At 42.5% G+C, this 27,660-nt stretch overlaps 5 protein-coding genes and 1 non-coding gene across 13 annotated transcripts in view; 3 read left to right on the plus strand and 3 right to left on the minus strand.

Annotated features, from left to right (window-relative positions):
* LOC130514693 (protein TANC1-like) overlaps positions 1-12,290 on the minus strand; it is a 27,708-nt gene extending 15,418 nt beyond the window's left edge. The window contains exons 1-7 of one of the 2 annotated variants that reach the window (XM_057014444.1): positions 12,173-12,290; positions 11,875-11,961; positions 10,771-10,944; positions 8,863-8,955; positions 7,312-7,442; positions 5,510-5,798; positions 4,570-4,851 (exon numbers count right to left, since the gene is read on the minus strand). In XM_057014444.1, the coding sequence (XP_056870424.1) occupies positions 4,570-4,851; positions 5,510-5,798; positions 7,312-7,442; positions 8,863-8,955; positions 10,771-10,944; positions 11,875-11,947 (1,042 nt within the window). In that variant the 5' untranslated portion in view covers positions 11,948-11,961; positions 12,173-12,290. Of the gene's footprint in view, positions 1-4,569; positions 4,852-5,509; positions 5,799-7,311; positions 7,443-7,538; positions 8,763-8,862; positions 8,956-10,770; positions 10,945-11,874; positions 11,962-12,172 lie in introns of those variants that run through there. The other variant, XM_057014453.1, reaches the window with a different exon arrangement.
* Positions 1-14,566, plus strand: part of wdsub1 (WD repeat, sterile alpha motif and U-box domain containing 1) — a 36,786-nt gene extending 22,220 nt beyond the window's left edge. For 3 of the 5 annotated variants that reach the window (XR_008947041.1, XR_008947043.1, XR_008947045.1), the window contains exons 13-17: positions 4,537-4,618; positions 10,761-12,926; positions 13,685-13,853; positions 14,106-14,167; positions 14,420-14,566. The gene's annotated coding sequence lies outside the window, so the exon portion shown is untranslated. Of the gene's footprint in view, positions 1-1,736; positions 2,273-4,536; positions 4,619-10,760; positions 12,927-13,684; positions 13,854-14,105; positions 14,168-14,419 lie in introns of those variants that run through there. The other 2 variants (XR_008947046.1, XM_057014496.1) reach the window with 2 other exon arrangements.
* LOC130521956 (small nucleolar RNA SNORA31) lies at positions 14,201-14,330 on the plus strand. The gene has a single exon (XR_008949505.1). It is a non-coding gene; the product is annotated as a small nucleolar RNA SNORA31 (small nucleolar RNA).
* A 632-nt stretch (positions 14,567-15,198) lies between the features above and the next one.
* LOC130514733 (general transcription factor IIF subunit 2-like) lies at positions 15,199-18,873 on the minus strand. 2 transcript variants are annotated; one of them, XM_057014507.1, is made up of 9 exons: positions 18,626-18,873; positions 18,283-18,356; positions 18,037-18,061; positions 17,542-17,680; positions 16,606-16,665; positions 16,062-16,143; positions 15,876-15,972; positions 15,600-15,743; positions 15,199-15,518 (listed from the first exon to the last, which is right to left on the minus strand). In XM_057014507.1, the coding sequence occupies exons 1-9, from the start codon at positions 18,686-18,688 to the stop codon at positions 15,396-15,398; spliced, it is 807 nt and encodes a 268-aa protein (XP_056870487.1). In that variant the 5' UTR covers positions 18,689-18,873; the 3' UTR covers positions 15,199-15,395. The 2 variants fall into 2 exon arrangements, with proteins under 2 accessions (XP_056870487.1, XP_056870494.1); XM_057014514.1 differs by lacking the exon at positions 16,606-16,665.
* An 863-nt stretch (positions 18,874-19,736) lies between these two features.
* Positions 19,737-22,246, minus strand: gpalpp1 (GPALPP motifs containing 1). 2 transcript variants are annotated; one of them, XM_057020217.1, is made up of 7 exons: positions 22,076-22,246; positions 21,852-21,978; positions 21,654-21,743; positions 21,267-21,519; positions 20,910-21,074; positions 20,719-20,820; positions 19,737-20,597 (listed from the first exon to the last, which is right to left on the minus strand). In XM_057020217.1, exons 1-7 carry the CDS (start codon positions 22,161-22,163, stop codon positions 20,379-20,381), a joined length of 1,044 nt encoding a protein of 347 aa, XP_056876197.1. In that variant the 5' UTR covers positions 22,164-22,246; the 3' UTR covers positions 19,737-20,378. The 2 variants fall into 2 exon arrangements, with proteins under 2 accessions (XP_056876197.1, XP_056876203.1); XM_057020223.1 differs by lacking the exon at positions 21,654-21,743.
* A 200-nt stretch (positions 22,247-22,446) lies between these two features.
* On the plus strand, positions 22,447-27,041 carry ercc3 (excision repair cross-complementation group 3). The gene is made up of 15 exons (XM_057020195.1): positions 22,447-22,626; positions 22,914-23,110; positions 23,222-23,458; positions 23,548-23,597; positions 23,666-23,801; positions 24,086-24,253; positions 24,331-24,535; positions 24,618-24,932; positions 25,019-25,203; positions 25,464-25,666; positions 25,761-25,857; positions 26,028-26,145; positions 26,249-26,367; positions 26,477-26,626; positions 26,710-27,041. The coding sequence occupies exons 1-15, from the start codon at positions 22,599-22,601 to the stop codon at positions 26,845-26,847; spliced, it is 2,346 nt and encodes a 781-aa protein (XP_056876175.1). The 5' UTR covers positions 22,447-22,598; the 3' UTR covers positions 26,848-27,041.
* Positions 27,042-27,660: the final 619 nt, after the last annotated feature.

Raw genomic sequence — 27,660 nt, forward strand, 5'->3', positions numbered from 1 at the left:
AGATGATAAGCGATCGATGAAACGTGTACTGAACGGTGCAGAAAAAAGATGCTCACTCCCACATTCTCCTGTCGATTCACCCACACTGATTACTGAGATTACAGGTCAACCGGGCCCACTTTCTGCAGTTTCCACCATGTTTGACATCTTTTTAGTGCTGGTGGATAATAAAGGCTGGAAGCTTTTTGGAATTAGATACATAAATATGTACATTTCCTGCAAAATGTGATAAGAATGATTGGAATTATTGTGCAGTAATATGCAGCAGAAAAACAACCTTAAAATCAGCAATGGCCTGAATTTAAACTTGCAGCAGCTGTGAGACTTTAGTTTGACATTTAGGGACAAGGTTTGGACAGGACCAATTAACTACAACTAATCTCATTGATTTTACACAAACCAAGACTTTAAAATGTGTTTCCTGTGTCATATAAGTTCAATAACTGTCCATTTTGACGTGAACTGTGCAGTTTATATTGAACAAGCAAAGTGCCAAAAGTAAAGGCAACTTACAAAGACAAACTTATTATTGTTTATTGCCAGGTTTTTGTCTTTCCCTAATAATGGCCAAGATTCACCTGGGACATTGGAGCTGGCACAACACATACAAGTATAAAGTACAACCAAACTGGGTTTGATTCAAACCCTCAAATCAACTGAATGCACTGAACTGGTTGCCAAATGTAGCTTGAGGCAAAAATAGCTTAAACAGTCTGAACTCCAAAGAACAATAAAATGCCTCATTTGGTATTTAAAAAGCGTAATAAACGAGTTTTAGATCCTTCCCAGTTCATTTTATGTTTGCTAGAGATGGGAAGTGGACTCCAAGCACAGGAGAACGATCCAAAGGGAACACAGCCGCTCTATGCTATTATTTACCATGCACTTTAAAGTATAGATTAATATAAAGAGCCACAGCCTAAATGGGGAAAAAGTGTTAACTATGACTAATATGCCTCCAGACTGGACACATCCGTCCAGAAATTGTTGTGTTGAAACAAAAGTCCTCTGGGAAATCAGAAAATCTGCCATGACTGTGACCTCTAAACCCAAAATCGGGTTAAAAAGAAGCGAAGACAAAAACAAAGCCATGTTGCACACGCCGATCAAACAGGAAGTGGGCAACATTCAAACTGAGCTCTGAGCATCTGACGGATCCTCCCTTTCATTTGGTTTGGGGTTTAATGTACTCCGGCCTCCATCTTCGCAGCCTTTATCGTAATCAGATGGGCACAGTTCATCTCGCCACTTCTCTGTGGGTGCTCCGTGTTTTTAACGCGCGTAAGACTGAGCCACATCGTCGAGGAGACAGACTGTACTTTCATGCATCCCCGCGTGAGTCCGTCATCCTGCAGCAAGTGCAGGAAAAAGCAGGAGCATGTTATGATTTCCAGGACGCCGCATGACTGTGAAGACACAAATCAGTCCACATCTGAATGCTACAGTTAAGATCAAATCAAATAGATCGTCAGCAAGCCAGGCCCGGTGAAATCCTTTCTACAAACTGGGGGTTAGTGGGAACTGTGGAGCCAGAGTCGAACTAAAGGTCTGAGGAGTGAAAGAACATCCACAGTGAGAGGACGAGGAACAGCGAGCGGCAGAAGAGTGTGAAGGAGGTGTGGAGTGGGATGAGAAAGATTGCTGACTAAAGCGAGCCAGGCCAAATGGCTGAGTGGACCGAGCGTACACTGACTGAGTCAAAAACAGGGTTGCTCTGTTTTTTTTTTCTCCCCCAGCTTGATTTTAGGTCTAAAGCCGTCTGCTGTGACCACCAGAGCGTCTACCAGCAGCCGTATCGGCTCACCGCCTGCCTCCATCTTCCTCGCCACGGATGCCCCTCCGACGAGCATCCCACAGCCCATCATCAGCACCTGCACCTGCCCACAGCATCCTCAACAACGTGGACCACACAAGGCTTTAATCATGCAGGTCAATCCAAAAGTGTCTCACATTTAGGGAAGTAGACTGAATCGATCCAAAAAAATTACAATCACAATACAATTATAGCTGTTTTATCTGATTGAATTGATTATAAAATCATATTGTGCAGCTTGTTAGTGTAGACGGACGCTAAGAATGTACACACAAGTTCTTTTTTTGTTTGTTTTTTTCCCTTTTGTGGTTAATTGGGATATAGGATTTTTTTTAAAGGAATTTTGTGGTGTTTGTTATGTCCTTGCTGGCATTTGCACTTAAAAGTCCGCTGTGTAAGAAATCTAATAAATTATATTAAGAATTCATGATACAATAAACACAAATATAATGAAAATAACCTCATCTGTGGCCTTTTAATGCTCAGATTTCAGAGAAAATGAGGAGTTTAAATAGGGGGTTTATTAATCGGTGTTATTGAATTTTATTATTAATAAATGTGAATGAACACTTTTTAACAGACACCTTTTGACGTGCACAGCCATTCAGCAGTGACTGACTTCATCTGACGTGCACAATCATTAAAGTGATTATAAATCATTTGCATAAATACTGTATGGATTCTGCAATTATGATGCACTAATTGATCAATGGGGTCTGAAATCAGATGAGACAGAAACATAATTAGATTAAAATTAAAGCAATTCTTTGGTAGGAGGATTTGCAAAGCTAGTTATTATTAGATCTAATTATACAGAAGAATTAAACGTTCCAAATAATGGGCTGAAAATTCCGGAGGTTTCTACTCCTTCGAGAGGACGACTCCTTTGATTCATGAGGCTCTTTCTTGTTCACACCTGAATATACGACAAAAAATGGGGAGATTCTTGCGGTTTACTACCTACCATCCAAAAAAATAGACAAATAACCACATGGACATCATTTATCTTCCTTTCCTCCAGCTGAGTGAGACATAATTCAACCCCCAGCTGTCACCATTGTGAAAAACATATCAGGTTCATTATTTATATCTTCCCGAAGTCATACGTTCTTTAGAGAGTGAGGCAAATAATCTCCTAGATAACTAGTGTAATACTAATAATAATGTGCTCTATTGTTCTGTAACAGCAACAAGATGATGAGCAGAACTTTGTCTGGAACAGCACACCTATGTTGACAAGCTTTCCTTTAACAGTAATTGTTTTGCACGACGCTCAGAGCCCAAAATAGCCCCTTCTTCCCATGAGGGGGCTGATGAACGGGGGTGATGTGCAGTGACACTTCAACCTGTCTTGTCCCGATAATATTGTATTTATCTGCTCGCAACAACCAGCCTTTAACTCCATTCCACAATCACACACACGCACACTAGATTCAATGCTTGAGCCTTTCGAATCACCCTCAGAGATGTGCATAATTAAGCATGCCGTTTGGTGGATTGCACATTAATAATGCGAGCGATGCCCAGATTTTAATCAACACATCCTGTGTTCGTTTTCATTACATGTTCCAACGCTGTTAACATTAGTGCTCTGCACGCGCAGCTCGCTGGGCTACAGCTTCTATCCATTATACATCAGACATGTTCGAAAGCAGCAGCGGGTGGATGAAATTAAAATAAAGTGCTAAAGCATGTCTTTAGAAAGCCTCCACTGCTCTTATTCTTAGGCGGAGCTCATCTCTCCCCTTAACGTGATAGCGTTGTATCCATTACAAAAACACACAACAGCTGCGCTTTACACTCCATCACCTAATGGTTCATGAATGCAAAGTAAAATTCCTGGTGGCTACGTTCCAGCGTGGATCCCTTCATCTGTATTCTGGATTTCATCAGGAGTGTCTAAAGCGAAGCGCCAGCTGACGGAGGAAACTGGCAGGCATTGCTGTGGATCCACTCCTCGGGGGACCCTCTCCATCTGAGGGATGAAAAACAGCCGAGCGCACCAGCAAGGATCGTGACTGCGAAGGGAAGGGGGAATGGGATGGGCGGGGCTTTTTTTCCCCCCCTTTTGCTTTGGACAACTGGAGGGCTTCCAGGACATTTAGCTGCTGTTGCTCAGCGTGTGCGTCCAGGCTGGGGGTGGGGGTTGGGGGTTGGGGGCGCTAAAGTAGAGCACCAACACACGGTGCAACCAAGTTTAATTCCGAGCCTCTGCAGGTGCCGCTCCGTGCGGCACGGGCAGGTTTTGAAGGGTGGCGAGGCAGAAAGTCAATTGAGTTTGTCATTCAGTCATTTATCTGTGCATTGATTGATCGTGCGGGTCACAGCTGCCACATTCATAATCTCATCAACCTACCTTATCAGGAAAATAATGGCAGCTCCAGCGAGTCGCTCAATAGCTCGCTGATTAATGCATTCCCCCACACTGGTGTAAGCCATTGAAAATGCAACTGTAGACTTGACGCATTGGGTTTGGGGTTTTTTGGGGTGTTTGTTTTGATATTTTGGCAACCAGCCCGTGGCTTACAGCTGTCACTTCCTGGAATATAGATGTGCTGGTGGGTCACTTGTAAGCATTAAATTAACCTTCACCAGCACATTGTCGTTGAGAGTCTTTAAAGTCCAACTTTAGACTTTCAATTAGATTTTATCACTGGATACTTTTAAAATTTAAGTACATTTTTATATCAAATAACATATTTCACTTTTTTTTCCCATGAAAGGTTACTCGGCTACAGTTGAAGTGGTGAACCTACCTGCCACAGAATTCGGACGAGGCATCGCAAGTGACGATAAGCTGTGTAGGTGAGTTGGTGGGAGGGGTCTTTTGGGCGCCGGCGGAGTCCTGGGCTCCATGATGTCACTCCTCTGTAAGGCCTCATCTGGCTGGGCGGTCTGACCGTCCTTGCTGGGCCCAGGTTGGCCGTCCTCGCCTGCATGGCCCATTGCACCGACGCCGCCTCCCAGGCCTTCATCCTTAGTCAGAACCTCACTGGAGGCGCTGCGCTCCTCATTCTCAGAGGAGCTTGTGATGGTAGCTGAAGCGCATCAAGAAAATATGTGTTAGATTGAAAAAAATAAATAAATAAATGAAAACACTGAACATATGGCATGCAGTTCCCAGCCTTGCATTATGAATTTCTCAGAAATACGGTTTATTCCCACTTCATCATCTGTAAATTACAGCCGTTTAATCGGCTTTACACTCAAACTTATCAAACAGCTTTACTGGTATTGGTGTGCCCTTTGCTTCACGTCTTTTTTTTTTTTGCATTTAACTATAAATAAAAACATCTATTTGCGGAGGGACAAATGTCCTATTTTAGGAGAATCGGGCCCATGAGCAACAAAGACAGCAGTGTCCTAGATTTGACAGAAGGGAGCTGAAGCCTCGGGGCTAAAGTGGCAGAGGCGATGTGAGGAACCTTGCTGAGGGGCAGAAGAACATGTAAGTGATGTGGCATGTAGCACCCTGTCACCTCTCTGGAAGGTGTGGCGTTGTAGCATCGTCAATCAGATATCCGTGCTCTTAAAGGTCACCGGCTCCTTGTTGGCTTTGATATATTTATATTTTATATAAGTGTTTGATTACTTCTGTCAGATTTTTTCTACATAATTCTAATTTCTACATAATTCACCAGGTGGGTGAAAATAAAGATGCTTAATTTTCAGCATACAAGCAGAAGTAACTCTCACCGATGATGCCACTGTCCTTGCTCTCTAGAGTGGAGGTGGGGCTTTGAGAGGGGAGTCCGGGACTGCTCCTGGATGCAGCACAAGGAGCAGGGCTGGACACGGGGCTGGAGAGGGTCCCGATGGGGCTGGTGATGCCGCTGATGTGTGGCGAAGGCAGGGTCAAAGGCTGGGTCGAAGCCTGAGCTCCAGTGGTGGTGTTTAGGGTGGAAGAGGGGCTCTCTGAGCAGGGAGAGGCCGTACTGCAGGTGAGAGTGGAGCTGGGACTCCCCCCCAGAGCAGAGGTGTCACACTAAAAGCAGAGAGCAGCGTTATATGAAAAAGCTGGAACTCCAGCTGTCTGATCCACTGCAGGAAGAAAAAAGATGGTGAAAACGAAGCATGCTCTTCTGATGTGCTGATATTCTCTAGCTGTCATGAGATTGTACAAATAGAAGGACAATAACAGTCACACACAATTGCCACTTGGTGGTGGGCTGTAGGAGGTCTGACCGGGCCTGTTACTGGGATGCTCGGCCCTGCTGCTCTTCCTTTCTCTTTGTGTGATGCCGCAGTTTGTGTGTATGAGTGTGAAGGAAAAGAAAACGATTTCAGGCTGGCTTTTTTTTTTGGGCACACTGGCAGACACCTGGTCTGGAGGTGAGTTTAGCTGCTCTCCATTTATCTGGAAATCTGACATTAGCAGTGCAGGTACAGTGGAAGCAAGTAGAAATGTGTCATCTGTCTTTATTTGAATGCCAGCGCTGCCGCCCTTCATTACACACTCCAATCCAAATGACAGTGTTTGCCTTCATGTGCGCACAGACGGGAGATGAAATGATAATTCTAGTTATTTTCATCTAGGCTGTCGTTTTTCACATTTTTTGTTTTTTTTTAATCCATGAGGATGGCAGAAATGTGGCACCAAACTTGCTGATCAGACACTGATGGGGAAACTCACTCTGCTCGCGTTCCTTTTTTTTGTGTTCTCCACACGGGGCTGATTTCACAGAGATTAAACAGAACGTTTCACAGGCGACAGGATGTACAGATGTAAGGAAAACCCATTGAACGGAAAACGTCACATTGCCTGACTGAAGGCACATGTTTAAATTACAGATCCAGGATGCATGAAAGATCCAGTAGATGGGAAATCACAGATGAAGGTGCAGTTACTGAGCGATGTGAGTGTGTAAGAGTGTGTGAAGTGGCTTTTTACATCTAAATAGCTATGAATAGGGCATGCTTGGAAAACAGAAAATAGAGTATGATACGATTGTAATCCTAAATTTAAAAAAACTCAATGAAATTCCCAATGAGAAAATACAAACACACAATCTATACCAATCTTTTTTTTTTTTTTAAATAGTCAATCCAAAATTGAGGCATGCTCATCAACATTTCTACATTTCTGCAGAAGCTGCACAGGCTCGGGGCAGAGGAGGGCTGAAGCAGCTCTCTGTTATTCCCTCCACACCAGAGCCTCATCTATCTTAGCCAGGACAACCCACATTCCTCACACGAGCCGTGTTCTCTGTGTAACTGACTGAATCTAGAGCTCAGGTGGTGGAATCAGGCTGAAAAAATGGGCCAAGCCTGAGCAACGCAAGTACAGATGAGGAAGGTGAGACCGCCATACGGGGAGGATAAAGTAATGGCGCCACCAAGGCATGAGTAATTAGGTTCTAAGATGTGTTTCTTCTACTTTTATGACTTGGAATTTTCTTTTATCTCCCGATATATAACCCTTCATGGCACATGATCCGTGTCCTCACTGGGGTTATGTTCAAATACATAAAGCTTTATTACCAATGACTTCATCTTACCTTTTTGTCCCTCCTGTCCTCCATAGGCGAGCTAGCTGTGCCAGTTGTTACGTCTCCCAGTAAGAAACCTAGTCTGGTCATCAGTTCCTGGGTAGAAAGGGAGGAGCCCAGTTGGGGCTCCACGTGGAAATCTGGGGGAGACGCACAAACGGATTAATAAGCAGACACACAGCAGGTCAAATGACACCTCCATGTCAGCGGTGCTCTGGTTTCAGCAGGTTCCCCACCCAGCAGCGGCATCTCTAGTGGACTGAGAGAAATGTCTGCATTCGCAGGTCAGCTCGGCCCCAGCTGTCCTGATTCTGAACGTGCAGACTGCAGCTATCTTCTCCTCGACTGAGGCGGCAGCGAGAGGTTGTGCGAGGTTGTGAGTTCGCCCATGCAAACGCCTGCCAGGTGTCCTCGGCGAGGAGACGGGCTGTGAATTTCAATGAGCTTGGCGTCGAGCTGAACGAAGGAGCACCTCAGCCTCGTCCTTCCTGGAGCGATTGGCTTGACTCGGGCCGTGTGTTGTCAATGTTTAAGACTCCCCCATGCTTTGACCTCCATGCCGCCGCCCCTCCGTGGTCCACGCTCGCCTCTGCAGAGCAGAGCTTTGGGATTGTTCACAAACTCTGAGCGCTGCATTCCTCTGTTCTCACGCTCCACCTATGTGCTGTTATCAGCTGAGTAACATGCATACTGAGTGGGCATATTAACAGCATGACAGGACATCACAGATTACAGGAACAGATCACTCCTCCTCACAAACATCTTTTCGTTTTGACATCACATTCATTTTCACACTCCCTCCACTGGCTCTCGTTCTCCCTCGTTTGCTCATGTTCTCCAACATATCGCACATCAAACCTCCTTAAAACGAGCTTAAAGGAGGAGCCCGGCAAGTTTGGTTCCACAAAGCAACCCACTGATTACTGTCGTCAATATGCCAATAATATGGATCTTGGAAAAGGACTCTGATGGAATGGAACTTTACATTTAGTCAGCAAAGCACAGGCATCTAATCTGGAGTAACGTGAGGACACACTGAATGTCCAGCACTATTCATCAAACCACCTAGCTGTTGCTATTGGAAACAGGAAGCTGAGAGGTGCCTGGCAACCGGGATGAAAGATGCCTCATAAAATCTGTTTAGCCTTAGGGCAGTCCTCTGGTCAGAGGATGAAGAAATCTGGCTGAGGGGTGGGTATATGTCCCCCATCAACGTTTCAACACAACGCTACCTGTTAACAACACCAACAGGAATCAAAGCAGAGACTCAAGAGCAAATGCAAAGGAACTAGTCCTTCCTCCGTCCAGCATGGTGGAAACTTGCAAGGGTAAAACAGCATTTAAGAGCCAATTAAAGACACACTCACACACTTTCGCCCCCAATCATCAGCCATTCACATCATCGCCTCTGCCATCCCATTCATCCTCATCCAGCTCCTCCCGGTCGATACCTGGAAACACTGACATGACAGCAAAGCGTTCACACCCTAAACCCCAACACCCCTCCTCCACACACACACACACACAAATGCATGCTCGCACACACACTCTTGCTCTCACCTCTGCAGTCTGTCCTGCCACAACACGAGGCAAAGGCAGGAGGTTCTCTCGGACTGATGGAGCCGTCCACATACTCCAGCCTCCTCACCCGTCCTTTGGCCACAGCAAAGAAGGAGGGAGAGGAGGCAGGGAGGGAGAGAAAGCAGAGAGGGAGAGAGAGAGAGAGGGTGGAGATAGGGAGGGATATGAAAGAAAGTGAGAGAGAGACACACACATACGGAGAGAGAGAGAGAGAGAGAGAGATTAAGCTTCCCTAGATGAGATCTGTGGTGCAGAATTTGAATTGTCTCCCAGGAGTATAGAGCAGTATGTACCGAGTGAGAGTCATGCATGACAAATATCAAACAGTACAGGGATTTGTCCATAATATATTGACATTACTAATATGTGTTTGTGTTATTTATTCATTTTGCAGCCACAGTGGTTCACTTGTAGGGATGTGTGTGGGTGTGTCTAAATTTATGCAACAACATCTGATGGCTGTTGCAAGTGCAGATTCTACAAGAGGGAAATATACACACACACACACACACACACTCACACATACAGTACATATATATAGTTCCATTGGAAAATCAGAGAACCACAGTCTTAGTGTTTCACTGTGCGCAGTAACTACAAGCATGGATGCTTGACAGTACGTCCATGTTTGACAGTGGGTATTCTGTTACTTTCTGCTGTATTTCGCGTCGTGCTTGTATGGCAACGAAAAGACACAAAGCACTCATGCGTGGCCCGGAGTTTAGCACTTTTTTTCTGAATGGGTCGTTCTTGCAGCGGGTACTGCCACCTAGTGGTCACGTTGAGGCCTGTCGATCAAACCAAATGCATCTTTTTGACAAAGCAAGACAAAAGATTGAAACGTTTTCTACTTTAGAAATGGTGAAACTCATCAAATTTGATATCATATGCTGCTATAACAGCTACCACTTCTAAAATACTTGGTTGATTTCTGAGCTGTAGGACAGTTGAAGAGCTTAACTTTTAAATGATATACGGTAAACACATTTCAAGAGATTCCTTTTATCTAACCTGCTAACAAGCATATTAGGCTTATAGCATGCCTAAAATTATGGTGAAGTATGGAGGAAAGGAAAAAAAGGCTGCAATCATATGGCATTAAACCGATAAATTACCGAATAAATATTATCGTCTAATTTGTGAAATGTCATTTAAGGTCTGAGTGCTCTTGATTGTGTGTGGTGAATGTGGGCTGATCGCTGGAGATTTTCATGACCACAGGTCTATAATTTGATGAAGTCAGTTCTGCAGGCATGCACAGCAAGTGGTGGCATCCATTAAAAAGTGAAGACATGGTTACTAAGAATATTGCCTTTCTCTTAATTACAGAGCTGTGATGCTGTCACGGCAAATGAAGGAAGAGCCGAGATGGATAGAGGCGATGGCAGGGGAAAACCGTGTGCCTTTGCTGGGTGATCTCCTTGTTCACGTTTGCACAACATTTCTCCTCATAGTCAAATAGTATTGGACACACAGAGAACCTCTGGGGAGAGTGTCATCAGATTCTAATGCAAAGTGGACTGAATACATGACAGAATGGCGTGGAACACGTGTCTTCCATCGGACTTCATGCTTCCAAACTGGCACAAATCGACCCACCTGACTGGGGTTTTTAGCCCTAAGTTATCTTGTTTAATCATTTACTCTCACAATCTGTCACTTGGCTTCGGACCCCTGGGGGGGGCGCTCAGTCTGTACCCTCTTGTACTTGCGGTCACATGCATGGAACAGCTGAATGCACAGAAGCTCTCCACTTATCAAGGGAAACCATGAAAGCCTTCTGCTGGCATTTCTGCTGCTACTCCCCAAGGTGCAGCTTCTTCTCGTCATTGTCAGATGCTCCTAATGAGACGTTGTTTGTGTTTTTCTTCTCTCAGTTTCACCCACCTGTGAACCTGATGCATGACTGGGAGGGGATGATGTCAGCCTGGCGTGGGAGGAGAGGGGAGGAAGGCAAAGAAATGGACACTCCCTTGGTCAGTCTCATCATCTTTCCCGGACCCTCTGGATAGCCATGCTCTTGGAAACATGACGGGCGCGCACCACTGCCTACCCCCACCACTGAAGCATGTGAGGGGAAAACAAGTGCTCTTGGTAAACAGAACATGAATGTGGTGATAACTGACACATTGCAATTTAAATTGGTCACAGCAGACTGCAATAGCGGAATTGTTACATCTGACCTGAAATAAGTCTGTATTTTTAATTCCATGAGCAATAGAAAGACCTAAAGGACCACTGCATGTATGAATTTTAAAGGGCTTGTTATAATGTACGTTCACACATTTATGCTTTATTCCACAAAGCTCAGTAGGTCTGTTGTGTTGACACAACCCACAATGAGCCCACAAATGACCCGATCTATCCAGTGAAAACACACTTTATCAGTTTAATGAGAGTGACACATTTCTCTGTCTCCCTCTCTGTTCTTCCTACCCGGAGCAGCAAATGATTAAATATTAATGGGCAGCATGGTTGCTCTAATACTGAGCTCCACTTATGTTCATCTATTCCAACTGCACAGTCCAAAGATCTCTGCACTGCATGCAGAGAGGCCGTTTCAGCGGCAAAATATTACAAAGGCAACATCTACACTGGTTTCAACAAAGGCAGCCAGCAGGTTGATTTTGTTTTTCTGCAACCCGCTCAGAAAACCTTTCTAAATTCAGTCTGTATTTAGTAGGTCACAGTGTTTGCCTAACTCTCTTTAACTCCTCCTGACACACTTTAAATGCAAGCAGCGGGACATTGCATGAAGGACAGAACGTGCTGATGAATTGGGCTAATTGAAACGGCTCTACTTAAATCACCCAAGAGAAGAGAGCCTGAATATCACAGTCAGGAAGTGTCGGAAGTACATACAGCTGTGCATTTTAATTAGTCTTATTTCATGTGGTAAATTCACCAAGCCTAAAACAAGATGCGCAATGACTATTTATCACCAAGCTGATGTGCCAGATTCCTTACAAATGCAAATTTCATTTCTCTTACCTGCATGCTTCTTGTGCTTTCCATCTTGTCTTCCTCCTCCCCCCTTCTTGTTTCCAAACACTGCCCTGAACATGGCTGGAATCCTGCCTATCCAAGACCCATAAAATGCCAGTTAGATTTAAAAAAAAAAAAAAAAAAGGTTACACGTAAACGCTTACTTGGTAAATGGGGAAACTTGTGTTAATGTTCTTATTACATTATTATAACAACTGATTCAATCTTTACCAAAGGGTACTATACCTAAGATAAAAATCTAATAAAAACACGTTGCCATCTTCGGAATTTAGTCTAAAGGTACCTGTATTTCAGCCTTCTTCTATGTTGGTTTGGCTTCGTAGAAATCCACCGATTTCCACTGAAATGTGGAAGAAACCCACTTCCACAGACGGAGTCCAATTAAGAAGTGCCGCACTCCGTCACTCTGGTAGAAAGAAAATGTCGAGGCTGCGCATCGTGCACACGCGTGATTCCCTTATGCATCACATTTGATGTGCGCTTCGTCTTTTGACGTTTAATCCCATCTAGTAGTAAGTAACGGTCCGTTATTATATAATTTCATACAATATGATGCATACTGCCATTTTCAACAATACAAATACGTTTAAGTATACAAACTGGGCAATTAAAATTTAGAATAGGACATAAAACAACCGTATGTGGCACATGAGATAGAGTAATATCTCCCTACTGTAACCATATTGTAAATAAATCCACTGCAGTCACCGTTGGTAAGTAAGTAAGTAAGTAAGTAAGTAAGTAAATAAATAAATAAATAAATAAATAAATAATAAATAAATAAATAAATAAATAAATAAATAACCACGTGAACACTAGAGAGTGGCAGACTAAAATAAGCCTCATTTTTTGTCCTCAAGGGGGCGTAATCGAGTCACCCCGGAACCGGATAGGTATTTAATGTAGGAGCCCCGTTCCGAGAGGTCTTTTCATTCACAGCGAGCCGTCGCTGCAGGGTCAAGGAGTGGGCAACAATCTGCAGTCTCAAATGAGCAACCACGCCAGCTATCCACTCATTTGCTTTGCCCGAATGTACTGTAAGTATTAATGCTAATTAAGGACAATCAAAAGTGAGCTTTTAGAAGCAAACTGTATCCGGCGAACACGTGTAATCTAAACGTAACGGTCCTATTGGGCTTCGCTAATTGAGTAGTTGTCCTATTATTTTCGAAATGACACTACTGTTTAGATATAAAGACGACGAATAATTTAGGGTACAATCGCAAACACTCGAAGTTGTATTATTGATTAAAAAACCGTTCACGAGGCCTTCAAGCGTAACCGGAAGTGGTTGCTCTTTGCTAGGTTAGCTTGGTCATCGTGGCACAGGCGTTTCGAGACTTTGCAAATTTACGTTGCAACGTGTATTTTTGATTTCTGCCTGTGTAAATTCATGCCTTTGAATATTCCATTGATATTTTCCTGTTGATCTTCACACAGTCTTCCACAAATCACAACCAGAACCGCTTTGATTTAATAAAAAATAGACCGGTGTTCTTTGTTCCTAAGGTTGTCTGCTTGCTTCACATTCAAGTCTACTTGCAAGTCTACTGAACATGTATATAAATATAGAATTATACACTATATGAAAGATCAGGCACCCTCCCACTAATGGGTAAAGGTTATTCAAAATTTTCCCTCAGAGTTTTTAGCTAATCATGGTCTCACTGAACACTGTCAGTAAAAGTTAACCACTTTTACTTTGTTCCAAATAGACTTTGTCTTGTGCATTTAAGTAGGATACTAGATTTAATCATGAAACTTCAGGGATTGTATTTGCAACACTTTCTTACAGCAGATGTTGGGCCACGTGTGAAGGAGCTCCCTGAAAGATGAGCTTGGTGAAAACATCCCAGTGTCCTGGGAACATTTGTCGCTCATCTGCCACGGCCAACTGATGGCTGACGGAAACAGGCCCGAGGAAGCGTGATAGAAGCTACCATTTGTATCCAGTCCTCCGAAACGTATGTACAATAAATCGAGGGCTTGGGGATTTTCCAAAGTACGGCCTTAAGCCTGCTCACAAGGTGCATCTTTGACAGCCTGGGCTCTGTACTGTCTGAGGACCTGGGTTTTACATTTGAGATGCCATATTAAACGTCCCCGCGCTTTCTGCCCGCCCCGTTCCATGGCGTCTCGGATTGAATAGGGGACGACATGTTGAACGATGCACGTCCTCAAAATTAAGGGTGCTAAAAGTTGCGTTTTCTTTTCAGTCCTTCAAGTTGACCTTGAGCAAAGAAGCTGACGATCCAGGCGCAGCCATGACTGCAGCCAGGTAACGCTCGGAAACATCATTGTTGCGGTTTCTTTGCATCCACTGATAGACCCGAAGCATCCACTGGCTTCTGGGTTTGCATAAAGATGCGAGAATGAGCTTTCCTTGCGCTTTCTAACTGCTTCTATATGTAGCAGAGGAGATTGAATTGAGGAGAACATGTATTTCAGGGTCACGCTTGGATTTGATTCGTGCAAGCTTGAAGTTTATTCCACAGTGCCAGATTGTCTTCATCACTACTCTCTCTTTCAGATATGCAGAATAAACGGAAATGTGACCAGCGGAGCAACATTTTTACCTGGAGACAATGTTTTTAGATATTATGAGGTTGGGAATCTTCAAGTGGGATTTGTCAAACCTGATATAAATGTCTTAATAAATATTTTACCTCTAAAGTCATATTGTCTGCTCTTGTCTATAGAAGCCTGACAAATGCAACACCCAAATGTGAACACTTTGGCTCATTTTTCAGATTGCCTACTGACATCAGTAGAAATTGATGAACATCTTCAATATCATCTTTAAAATATCCACATTGGGCTCTTAACCCAACAAAAACCAAATTTTTTTTAAATAACAGCTTAATTTGAGTCAATGTTGGGTGAAAAAAATGCAAAACTGAGGATGCGGCTGTGTTTTTACAGTACATTTTAGATCGGGGACATCATTGCATAACACCACCTATTCTGTATTTTGATGCCTTGACTCAGATTATGCTAAAGTTTCAAACTCTTCACTGTTCTATGATCTCTTTTAAGCCTTAAAAGAAACCCACAATGTACCTTTTTATATGTAGAGCTGGCAGGCTCCCATCCTGTTCTCTCCCACTAGTAGTTCTGTCAACTACTCTCCACTAGAGGGCAGTATTCAGAAAGACTAAATGAGAAGCGCTATTGCCTGAAGTTGTACTTTAAATTTTATTCCTTGCCTGTTGTCACTATTCACGCTAGATTTGTAATTCATAACGGAGTGCTGTCTTGTCTCAGTGTCCCTTTAATTTCAGATTTCCCAGAGAAATACAGCAATGCCTGTTCACTAGGTATAAAACTTCCTTTATTTCACTTGAAGACAATAAAAATTATAGTGAAAATGACTCTCAGACCAGTTAAATTTATAATGTGATGCTTTGTTAAAATGACAAAATACTATAACAAAACTGGAATAAGCATCAATTTCTAGTTCAAGGATTCTAAAATATCACTTCTTTGTCTAATTTAAATGAAAAGGGCTATCCATCTGTCTTCTCCTCTCCTTGGTAATGTCTGTATTCTGGCCTCAGCTCCCAGGTATTCTTGTGAGTTCCTTTGATGTTGTAGTGGCCAATATCCCGCAGAATTTCCTTCAAGTAAATCTGGGAAGAAGGAAAAAAAGGAGGTATTGAGCCATGTTTTCAATATTTTTAGTTTGGGTGGATGGTGCCAGGCAGTCTTACCACAGGCTGTTTGGTGATGTCCACCAGGTCTTTGATATTATAGTACTGGTGCTTCTCAAAGGCAGAGAACAACATGTCCAGGACCTGCTGTTTGTCGGCTCTCGCTCTCTTGCCCTCCTCCTTCTTCTTCTTCTCATACTCCAGCTGCAGAAGAGAAAAAAATAAAAGGGATGACGAGTCCGGCATCGCGAGGCTGGAAACCGATGTGTTAGCTGCGAGTCTCCTGCAGTAGCTGCTGTAGACTGATTTGTATGGATTAATGCTAAGCTTTCTTACGTTGTATGAATGGTTGGCCACGGGTTTGTAGTTGGTTACAGGATTTTGTATCTGTTGTGACAGCCTGGTCGGTTTGGAGGACTCTTCAATTTGTAGCCTGTCGAGACGCACATAAAAAAATGACAAATTCATAAGATTTTCCAGAAAATGGAACACAAAACAGAAATATGTCTTATTAATAAATACCTTTTCAGCCTCATATAGTTTTCATTAACTGCAGGTCTGCAGTCCGCTCTCTGCACAACCATCCCCTCTAAGGCTAGTTTATCTAGAAAAAGAAAAATGTGGTTAAAGGCCTATACATTTTTACTGATCATTCATAATAAATTAGATAAAACCAACACAAGACTTAGTTCAGGCTTTAAAATAAGAAGAATTCAGATTCATTTAGTATCTATCTTTGCTCGTGAAGTCAATGAAAATGGGTTGTCCTAACAAAATATAGCATTTGTTTCACCATTATTAAAGAGTTATAAATGGAGAAAAAACACAGGGTCTTCATTTACAAACCAATTTGGTGCCGCCACCATAGTGACTGTCTCCAACACAGACCCCCCCCCTTCCCCGTTAAACATGGTTCAAACGGACTTCAGACGCTCCACATCAGCTGACCCGATCTCCAAACTCCCACTGACAGCACGGTGAACGTGTTCGGTCGTTACTCCTGCGACCATTCATCAAGAAAAACAGGCGCCCGGCGCGTCTGTTGCTGACAGAACAGAAGACTCACCTGGACCTGCCCCTGCCCCCGAACCTGAGCTGCTGCCATCAGATCTGTCTTCTGATTGGCCTACAGGGAGGGATGGTAAGCATGAAAATACAGGGGATGGAAGAAAGGACGGTGGGGGGGGCAAACAATCACAACCACACGCAGGGTTATAGTGGCGCACAAAAGCTGACGAGTGGAGTTGATTTGCGTAAATCTCACAAGCACAAGTGTGTGTCTGAGCAAAGCAGGCATGCCTGTATAAGAGCGGGCACAGATACACACCCGTGACAGGGCTGCACAATTACCAACTCATCATCTTAACACGGCACCGCGACAGTAAACTGCGCTGTGTATTACCAAAGCATGAATCCATGTAGCTGTAGTACTTGTGCAGCCCTGCTGACACACACTGCCTGGATAAGCAGAGTAACACACCAGCTCACCAGCACTCAGAGAGAGAACACAGCACAGGCAAATTTCAAACCAAACCAAAAGAGCACCTGCACAAAGCCGAATCAACAGCAAATTCAGGAATGATTTGTGTTGATACCGACCTGCTCTGCGTTGAATTGATGCCAAAATGGGAACATTATACCTAAACAATTACCCACACTGCAGAGACACTTTCACGGGCACCAAACCAGATGTGTAAATAGGACATATAAATAAACACAGATCCTAATTTCCCCTCGCAAAGGTGGTTTTGTACATCATTTGTGTAAAAAATGTGGATGCTCTCACAGCATACAGAACAAAACAGCACAGACAAGCAAATGTGCATGAGGACAGCGAGCTATATTAAAAAGAAAGCAGAGCGACTGGAGCTTCCACCACCTGAACCGCAGCAATTACCTTTGGGCTCCGGCCCAAACAGGTAATTCACAAAAGAGACAGAATATATGGATTGTGGCAGAGGTGTCCAAAGCCGATGCCTGGCTGATGAAAACTGAAAATTACCTGATGTGGTCTCAGTGAAGACTGCCAGTATCTGGCCTCCCACTGACTGCATGGTGAATTTGTGCTCGTGCGGCGCAGACACGGTCTTCTTTTCCAAGCCTTCGATCACCGTCAGCTCCTCGTTTAAATTGAAAGACACCTGCAGAGAGAATGATTCTGTCAGACAACATGATGGGACTTGCAGAGAGTCACTAATCTATTTACATTTTTAAACATGTTTTATGTGGATGTAACAATTTAATGGAATTTTATAAGACTAATGAAACTTTGCTGACTTTGACTTAAATGTGTGTAAGCTACAAATAAATGAAATTGCCTAAAATAACAGAAATATGGACATATAAAGAAACACAAATGTGGCTAAATAAATAAGGGGGAAACTGCTGCTGAAAAATGATGAGCAAAGGCAGCAACATTTTAATCAATGGTACATCAAATGTTAATACGTATGAATGAATAATACAGAGATGAATCGATCTTGTTTCTGCATCTTACCTCTGGTTTCCCTTGACTTCCCTTCCTAATAAGTTAAAAAAAAGGAGAAAAATTTGGATTAATATATTTGACAAGCTTAAGAGTTTTCTTCTGCCTGAGGTTATGACGCACCTAAAACTAAACTTCATCAGCTCACACAAGATGTAGCTTTTTACTGGCTGTGAGACTGGCTACTGTGTAACACCCTATTTTAAAAAGTTTAAAGCAAAATACAAAGAGCTGCATCCATATTCTAGTGTCACATACTTGCAGATTTGGAGCTTCCCGACTTCTCCTCTTCCTGTCGCCTTCTCCCATTGCTGAGAAAGATATTTGGGGACCTGGGGAGGAGAAAAGGAATGACAAAAGTCCAGTTTTTACTCCAAACAATAGATATGAATTCAGAAAGCATGTTGTTTACAACAGGATAACGGACTCCGGACTCAACTACAGGTCCTAGAGGTTTGTAGATTTAAGCCGTCAATGCGCATTAATCAATGTTCACTACTAGAGTGTAACATTAGCAACACCATCGTAACAATACGGGATAAAGTAGAAAGCCTTCAGATTTATCTTTGTTTGAGACTAAACATTAAAGCAGCCTACAGACCTTTACGAGCCAAACGCCTGTGTTCTGCTTGGCGCCAGTTAAATCCATATCCTTTTCAGACATGATTTCTAAAAGCTGTTTTTGCAACCCTCCGAGTGATGGTAACGTTAGCAAATAATGCCACGAAGCGTGTGTCTCCGTAATAATGATAAATCTAATAATAATAATAAGTATTATTCTGCTTCTGCTGTTGAGGCTGCTTTTTCTTCTTCTTTAACGAATGATGGGGGTTGGCGAACCAGCTTAGTGGCACAATACCGCCACCACGTGGACTCAAGTATGAAAGGTAAGCACAAAACAAAACCAAGCATAGAGCCCCATTAAATTATATGTATTGTTAACAGGTTTCCTGGGAAAAGCACAAACTTTGGGTAGATTAGTCAGGGTTTGTGCTTTTCCCAGGAAATCTGTTTACAATAAATAATCTGTTTGCCTTCCTTAGTGACTAACAATCTGCTCCAAATTTAGGCTATATTTGGGTGTTTACAAATTGTTTTGTATAGTGTATGTTTGAGACATGTATGAAGAGTTACCAGAAAGTTTGCTTCGCAGTGCTCCAAAACTCTCATATGCAGTGAGGGTGTTATTTCCTTATCGCCAATCCCCTGAAGTGTCTGATACTCTGTCCTGAATATTTCCCTACATGGGATAAATACTGCTGCACCTCATATAAATTTGAGCCCTTGAATTGCAATGTATTCTGCCACTAACATGCCATACTGGAAGTTGATCTGGCTTCTTGTTCAATACATGGTGCAGATTGAAGTAGGAAGAAATTGAAACTGTGGTTTTGTACTGTAATGGAATCCAATATATTACTTGCCCTTGCATCAATAACGCCAATGGTCATGAGAAATTAGCTTTATTGTGTTCCCAACAGTCTTTTCAAATGCTTTTGGCAGGGGGTGTATCACTGTGGCCCTGAAGATAAGCTCAGTGCCAACATTAACCTCACCCATATCCCCAAAGACATTTCTCCCCTTTGTAGTTGCATTGTTTATTTGGGGGGGTGTTTTGAAAAACCCACTATATATTCTAAGGCCATACATTTCCCCTCTATATATACTGGAATATTCATCCCTGTAACTTCCTATCAAAGGCAATAATACAGTTGTATAAAAAAGAGTTTAATTTACATTTGAAATATCACAGAGCAAAAAATTCAAATTAGAATAATGCATTTCAGAAGTACGTGTGTGCAAACCTTCACTACAAAGGGTTTTTATATACAGTCCATAATGAGCAACACCTTTTAAAACACTCAGTCTGCAGCCAGTCTTCTAAAACAGTGGCGTTTATGACTCAATTATCACTTATTTGGGACTTATTTTATGTCACTTATATGTATAATGTAATATTTTACACAATTCTCATTTTACTTGTACTAATCAATGGTAATGCACAGTTTATGCTCATCAAATCAGGTATTAAGTAGTAAAAGACAATTTATGAAAATTGAGGGGAAAAAACAAACATGTTTCAGTGTCACAAAATATTACTTTAGATGGCTTTTTTGTGTAGAATCCCTATAATAATACAGCCCTATTGTAATCGCTGCTGTAAAAACTAAAGCCTCAGCGAGCGCTCTCCTTTTGTTCTCACAGTGCCATAAAATGAAAGAGTGTTAAAGTCAATTTAAGGTAAAATCCATTTATCCAAATGTGACACACATGAACAGACAGAAACATCCACATTTTATCCTGTACAAGGCTTGTAGGAAAGTGTTGAGAGCAACCGGACTTCTGAGTATCTGTTACAAAAACATTTTGTCCTTGCTGTGAGAGAACCTGGTGTTTAGTTCCTGAGACTTCTTTAGCAGCCGCTGCTTCTGCGCCTCATCGAAGCGATTCACCTGCAGGTCTTCATCACGATCGAATGGCCTCCTCTCCACTGGTGTGTTTGCCTTCTCCTTTGCCTTTTCCTTCATTTTTTTGGCGTGCAAATTCATCAGAGACTCTGCACGTTTTGACTCCTGATTGCAGGAAGGGCAAAGATTAAGAGGTTTTAAGGGTATTAAGAATAAGCTCAACACAAATGACCGCTGGTGTAACCAAGTGACATTCACAAAACGAATGTTGGAAAACAGAGCTTACGTTATATTTAGAAACTTTCTCCGCCATTTCCAAGTCCTTCTGAGTGAGCTGAGGGGCCTCATGTTTCTCCTCTTCACCTTTCTCTTTCTTTTCAAGTCGTTCCTATAGATTGTCATAATATAGCAAGACGATAATGTATAAATATACGACATAAATCAAATTTAAGAAATTAACACCTTTTTAAAAACTACCTTGGCTTTGCGCTCCCTGTCTTCTGGAGTATCCGTCCAAATTGAGCGGTCCTTGTTCTCTGGGCCTGATCGCTTCTTGAATGTTCGAGCCCCCAGACCAATGTGCTGTAGTTCAGGTGGGAGCTCAGTCATCCACGTGTCTCGTGTCAGCACCTCAGGAGCATCCTATTTATTTACCGTACATATCAGAAAAAGCAACAAATTAATTCAACAGGGGAGGGACTCTTTTAAAAGGTAATAAACAGAAAGTAAATTTAGTTTTTAATGCGTTCCCATTTTAAAGATTGCAAATCATTAAAACATATAGACAAACTGGTTACATTGACAAAAAAAATAGAGGTTGTTGTTAAAACTGACTTCTCCTGTCAGCTTTTCTTTCATTCTTCGTGCTCGGCGCTCAAAATCTAATGCCAAGGTGTCTTCATTAGGCCCTCTGGAAGGCATGGGCCCAATAACATCCTCGTCCTCACTGCTGGAGGAATCAGCTTTGTAACCAGGAGGAAGGGCAGGTCCAAGGAAAGCATCCGCATCTCCATCGTCATTATCTGCATCATTTTCATATGGTGCTCTACAAAACCCTGGAGGCAACGCCGGTCCCAGTAAAGGTTGCCTGGGGAAACATGATAAGGTCACAGCTTCCTGTACCTAAAATAACCACTATCAACAAAATCAAAACATATGAACGCACATAAAAACGCACATAATTAAAAAAAAAAAAAAAAAAACCTGTATAAGAACACATGCCTATCTGGTGAATTCTCCTGTTTTTTAAATCCCGGTGGCAGGGCTGGTCCAAAAAAGCCATCATCCTCATCATTTTCTGGTTCCTTTGTCCTGTTTAAAATTTGTTATTTTTAATGGCATCTGTAGCATTGCTACATTTTTCCAACTACATTTTCATAGGGGTGATTGATAAAACACTTTTATCAAAGATTAACATACTTTCCTGCAGAATTATCAGAACGGGTATGCGTCGTCTTTGCTCTTTTACTGGACAGCTCGGGTTCATTTTCATCAGACGAACTCGGTTCTGCCCTTTTATAACCCGGAGGCAAAGCAGGACCGGAGACTATGACATAAAAACACCAAAAACAATGAGATGTACAATGGGAAGATGACTACAATTATATGACGTCTGTAACAATCGATGTTTCTCTCGTATTTACATGTTGTTTCATCCTCAGAATCTTCATCATCCTCCTTCTTTTTAAACATAGGAGGTAGAGCCGGTCCGATTAAGGCATGTGACTCCATAATAAAACCAAAAAACCTGATCACGCTGCGGTCTATCGTCAAAAAGTTGCACCATAAACAAAAGGAACCCGGAAGAAAGACGACCTTTCACCCCGGAAACACTTATGCTCACTAAATTGATGACCGTCAAACTAAAATCGGGTTTGATTATAAAGCAACATATTGAATTATGTAAACGCGCATTACTATAGCCTTAGACTATATATTATACTACTGGTATCTGCTAATATTAACCTTAGCTCCAAGACCATTTCCTAACCTCACAGCGCTTTTACCACCGTTTATTTTGAAGTAAAGGCAGGAAATGGATTGACGCTCTGCCTCATATGTTAGTGTACATTGTAACTGTCAGTTAGTTCGACAGGGCATCATTGTGATTAGGAGCATATTCCTGGCATGTTTCTAGTCGAATGTACCCACTGAAGCCTTCTCAAAATGGGTAAAAAAGATAAATCAGATAGAGGTGAGTTGCTTGTTCAGGTTCACATTGCGTCTGTTACAAAATGCGTAGCCATCTTAGCATGTAGCTTGCAAAGCTGGTAATTTTCCATTGTTTTAAGCTATTGGATATAGGTGAAGAACGACTTATAACTCATAAAGTAGGAGTCGATTATAAATTGCGTGATTCTAAGTCCTAGATACATTTTGAATTTGAATATTCTAATTGACAAGTTTGTTGTGAGATGAACGGTCTGAACAACAAACCTTCAGTTTACTATGTCACTAACAGAACATTTCCCATCACCTTAGAGAGGAGGTCGAAGAAGCGTGTAAATGAGGAAGAAGACGATGAAGATGATGTGGGGAATGAGTCTCGGGAAGCCGTACCTGCTGCTGCAGGGAAACAAGTGGATGAGTCCGGCATCAAACAGGATGAGTATGGGGCCAAAGATTACCGGTCTCAGATGCAAATGAAGGATGATCATGCTTCACGACCCCTCTGGGTGGTAAGACATTAGAATTTCTGTTGTTTCTGTTCATTTATTCCCCCCAACAGATTTTATAGGATATTGCAAAGGCAGCTTGAATTCCTCCTGTTATTTTTGTTCTTCTTCCAGGCACCTGATGGCCACATTTTCCTGGAAGCCTTCTCTCCAGTTTATAAGTATGCCCAAGATTTCTTGATAGCCATTGCAGAGCCCGTCTGCAGGCCGACCCACATCCACGAGTACAAGTTGACAGCCTACTCCCTTTATGCTGCTGTCAGCGTAGGGCTGCAAACCTCTGATATTGTTGAATACCTGCAGAAACTCAGCAAGACTTCTGTGCCCGAGGGAATTGTTCAGTTCATTAAGGTCTGAATTTAAAAAATATGTATAATTACAATTAAAAAATGATTTTAGATAAAGAAAAACATCACCTATTTTATTCCCCTCCCTTTCAGCTATGCACAGTGAGCTATGGAAAAGTCAAGTTGGTTCTCAAGCACAATCGGTAAAGAGAAATGAATTTAACCATGCCATTATTGCTCTTTTTAAGCTGTACTGCTTCTGTACCGTCAGATATTTCGCGGAGAGCGCTTTCCCTGATGTCATACAGCGGCTTCTGCAAGACAATGTGATCCGTGAATGTCGTCTACGCACGGATGATGGAGCGGACACTGAACTCATTACCGAAGTCATCCACAGCAAATCAGCAGTATGCCTTCAGCATGCTTTTTTGTTCTCACTTTAAATCTTCTGAAGATATTGTTTATTTTTAATACGATCTATGCATTTCAACACACTTTTTCTATTTTCATCATATTTTCACCCTAATTTTGGCTGTAGAGATTCGAGCTAGCTCATTAATAACATTGTGAAACCTCACCACATGCACCATATAAACACACTGTGTCACTTTTTGCAACTGATGATGAAGTTTAAGATAAGAAGCACAGCTCAGCATTTTTTTTCCCAATCAATTGTTTTTTCTTGTTGCAGATCATAAAGTCTTTGCAGGACAAGGCAGATGCTTCCACTTCACAGTCCAACAATGGTCAAACGCCATCCCAGCAGGTCCCAGAGGACATCTTCAGTTACTATGAACAGATGGATAAAGACGAAGAGGAAGAGGAAGAGACCCAGACTGTGTCCTTTGAGATTCGTCAGGTATTATTTGGATTTTTCTTCGGTTTTCATTACTTAATTGCTTTCACCCGTAGCAACTCTGCTCCTTTCTGGTGTAGGAGATGATCGAAGAGCTTCAGAAGCGGTGTATTCACTTGGAATACCCTCTTCTAGCAGAGTACGACTTTCGCAATGACTCCGTTAACCCAGATATAAACATAGACCTCAAGCCTACTGCAGTGCTGCGACCCTACCAGGAAAAGAGCCTGCGGAAGATGTTTGGGAATGGCCGTGCCCGCTCTGGAGTCATTGTGCTGCCCTGTGGTGAGACGACTGCTCTATAACATTGTGTAAAGACGGCATATTACCAGTCCATATAATATTGGTCATTGGTTGTACACTCCAGGAGCGGGTAAATCTTTGGTGGGAGTGACGGCGGCGTGCACAGTTCGTAAACGCTGTCTGGTGTTGGGCAACTCTTCGGTGTCAGTGGAGCAGTGGAAGTCTCAGTTCAAGATGTGGTCCACTATTGATGACTCTCAGATCTGCCGCTTCACTTCTGACGCTAAAGACAAGCCCATCGGCTGCTCCGTAGCCATCAGCACCTATTCCATGCTGGGTCACACCACCAAGCGTTCGTGGGAGGCTGAGAGAGTAATGGAATGGATGCGGAGCCAGGAATGGGGGCTGATGATCCTGGATGAGGTGCACACTATTCCTGGTGAGCTCTTTACTAGATGTGTGCTGGTATAGGATAATGGGAGTGATGGTAATTCATGCTGACCCAGGTTCTCCCTTTGTCTGTAGCCAAAATGTTTCGGCGAGTTCTGACCATTGTCCAGGCTCATTGCAAACTGGGCCTCACTGCCACACTGGTCAGGGAAGATGACAAGATTGTGGACCTCAACTTTCTAATCGGTCCGAAGTTGTTTGAGGCAAATTGGATGGAATTACAGAACAATGGATACATTGCCAAAGTACAGTGTGCGGAGGTGGGTGTTGAAATGTTACACTCAGCTTTGGAGCTTGTTAAACAAAGAAAAAGGAGACAATTTACAGTGATCTATATAAAATCAATTGTCACTTGGCATTCAAAATCATTAATACTTAAATAACAAACATTTAAAAAATCAACTACATTTCTATCACAATGTTGCCTGGTTGTCCGTTCATGTATGAGGTCTCTGCAGTGCAATGTGTTTTAGTGTCATATCGGTGATTGCAGCGGATCAGAATGTGTTTTTTGTTTCAGGTATGGTGTCCCATGACTCCAGAGTTTTACAGGGAGTATGTGGCCATTAAGACGAAGAAACGGATCTTGCTGTATACGATGAACCCGAACAAGTTCCGTGCTTGCCAGTTTCTCATTCGTTTCCACGAACGTCGCAACGACAAGATCATCGTCTTTGCTGACAATGTGTTCGCCTTAAAGGAATATGCCATTCGCCTCAACAAGCATGTATTTTTTTCCATTAAAGAGTACTATTTTAGTCATTTAATCCTGCATGTTATTTTAATCCTGCTTCTTTTATTCTGTTCATTTTTCAAGGCCTTTTATCTATGGTCCAACATCCCAAGGTGAACGAATGCAAATTCTCCAGAACTTCAAACACAACCCCAAGATAAACACAATTTTTATCTCCAAGGTGAAACAATCAGTGCATCCCTTCATCCATTATGCACCTCCTCCCCTCGATCACTAGATGGAACACTTGAGCAATTTTTTTCTGTGCCTGGATGGCGAATGCCCTCTACGATAAAGAGCCTTTGGTGACCTATTTCACATCTGTGTGCTGAATTTCTCCTCACAAAACAGGTGGGCGACACCTCGTTTGACTTGCCAGAAGCTAATGTTTTGATTCAGATCTCCTCTCATGGTGGATCACGCAGACAAGAGGCCCAGAGACTTGGCAGAGTTTTACGAGCCAAGAAAGGTATGAAAGCACATGTGGCAGAAGATGGTGATGTAACAGCCTCGTCTACATGCGTCTGAGAAGGAACCAACCTGTGATTCTCACTCCACCCGTGTTTGTATAGGAATGGTGGCAGAAGAGTACAATGCCTACTTCTATTCGCTGGTCTCTCAGGACACGCAGGAGATGGCTTACTCAACAAAAAGGCAGCGTTTCCTGGTGGACCAGGGATACAGCTTTAAGGTGTGTCTATCTACATGTAGTGCTTCATCTCTATTATTGTGTTCCTCTTGGAATGACTTATAAATTTAATATAGCTTTAATTCACCTTCTCAACTTTTTTTTTTAATAGGTGATCACAAAGTTAGCAGGCATGGAGGAAGAAGACCTGATGCTCTCCTCTAGAGACGAACACCAGCAACTACTTCAAAAAGTCCTCGCTGCTTCAGACCTGGATGCTGAGGAGGAAGTGGTAGCAGGGGAGGTGGGCGCACGGCCGCAGGTGAGGACTTTTGTGAGAGGAAAAAAATCTATAGAAAACAAGCAGGTCTATCTCATTTTGATGACCCTCTCTTTTTTAATCAGTTTTCAAGGAGAACAGGAACCATGAGCTCCATGTCTGGCGCTGACGACACCGTCTACATGGAATATCAGAGTCGAGGCAGCAAAGCTGCAGCAGCACACAAGAATATCCATCCTCTGTTCAAGCGCTTTCGAAAATAGATTCCTTCATTCAAACCATTAAGCTTAGCTGCTCAGCTGCTCGGAGGTTATAGCAGGACACCAGCTTCAGGTTCTAACTTGGTTGTTTGTCTATATTTGGTTGTCTGTGGTAAATTTAAAATTCTTTGTTTCAACCTTTTCATGCACCTACCTGCACAGGAACTGTGAATAAATTGCAAATATTTCTACAACCACCTGGGCTGCATGGTCATGCCTCAATATACCGAGAGATTAGAGGCGCCAACTGCTGTTTTCTGGACTTTTCATCCCGTTGCTTTAGCAAATGCTTAATTTAGCAGGGTACACATACTATTGATACAGATATCCACCGGGATGTATAACAGATTTTTTTAAAATATTTTTTAAATAATGCGTTTTGACATTAAAATGTCACAGTTCACTTGCAAATATATGTGAGTTTATTGGGAGAATTTTCAGACCGCAGCATATTTTGCTATCTTCTCTTGTTTAATCTCATCAGTCTGCATTCCTCCAGTCGTCATACCTCAGAATGAAATGGTGAAAATTTTAGTAATAGGTGCAAATCCATTTTTGTTATTGGATATGTTAAACTTCTATTTTTAAATATTCCATTTACTTAAATTTCCAGACCTTTTGCTACGACACAACAACTTTAGTTTTGGAGGATCTTCCATTTTTCATATTCTGAGATTCTTCTTGATTGGAATCCATCTGTGGTAAATTCAATAAAGCGGATGTGATTCCATAGCTGATGATGCATAGCACAGTAAAACCAGGCCATGAAGTCAAAAGAACCGCCTTCAGAGCACAGACAGGACTGTCAAGGCTCAG

Source organism: Takifugu flavidus, chromosome 2 (genome assembly GCF_003711565.1).
Source record: "Takifugu flavidus isolate HTHZ2018 chromosome 2, ASM371156v2, whole genome shotgun sequence".
NCBI classification, from domain to species: domain Eukaryota; kingdom Metazoa; phylum Chordata; class Actinopteri; order Tetraodontiformes; family Tetraodontidae; genus Takifugu; species Takifugu flavidus.

Coding starts and splice junctions, on each gene's coding strand:
- LOC130514733 (XM_057014507.1), bottom strand. CDS start 18,688: ATGTCTGAAAAGGATATGGATTTAACTGGCGCCAAGCAGAACACAGGC. Junction 15,744..15,875: donor TGGCCAACCATTCATACAAC/GTAAGAAAGCTT, acceptor TCTCTTCTGCAG/CTGGAGTATGAGAAGAAGAA. Junction 15,519..15,599: donor ACATCACCAAACAGCCTGTG/GTAAGACTGCCT, acceptor CCTTCTTCCCAG/ATTTACTTGAAGGAAATTCT.
- ercc3 (XM_057020195.1), top strand. CDS start 22,599: ATGGGTAAAAAAGATAAATCAGATAGAG. Junction 24,933..25,018: donor TGAGGTGCACACTATTCCTG/GTGAGCTCTTTA, acceptor CTTTGTCTGTAG/CCAAAATGTTTCGGCGAGTT. Junction 26,368..26,476: donor ACCAGGGATACAGCTTTAAG/GTGTGTCTATCT, acceptor TTTTTTTAATAG/GTGATCACAAAGTTAGCAGG.
- gpalpp1 (XM_057020217.1), bottom strand. CDS start 22,163: ATGGAGTCACATGCCTTAATCGGACCGGCTCTACCTCCTATGTTTAAA. Junction 21,744..21,851: donor TCTGATAATTCTGCAGGAAA/GTATGTTAATCT, acceptor AATTTTAAACAG/GACAAAGGAACCAGAAAATG. Junction 21,520..21,653: donor CAGGAGAATTCACCAGATAG/GCATGTGTTCTT, acceptor ATGTTTCCCCAG/GCAACCTTTACTGGGACCGG.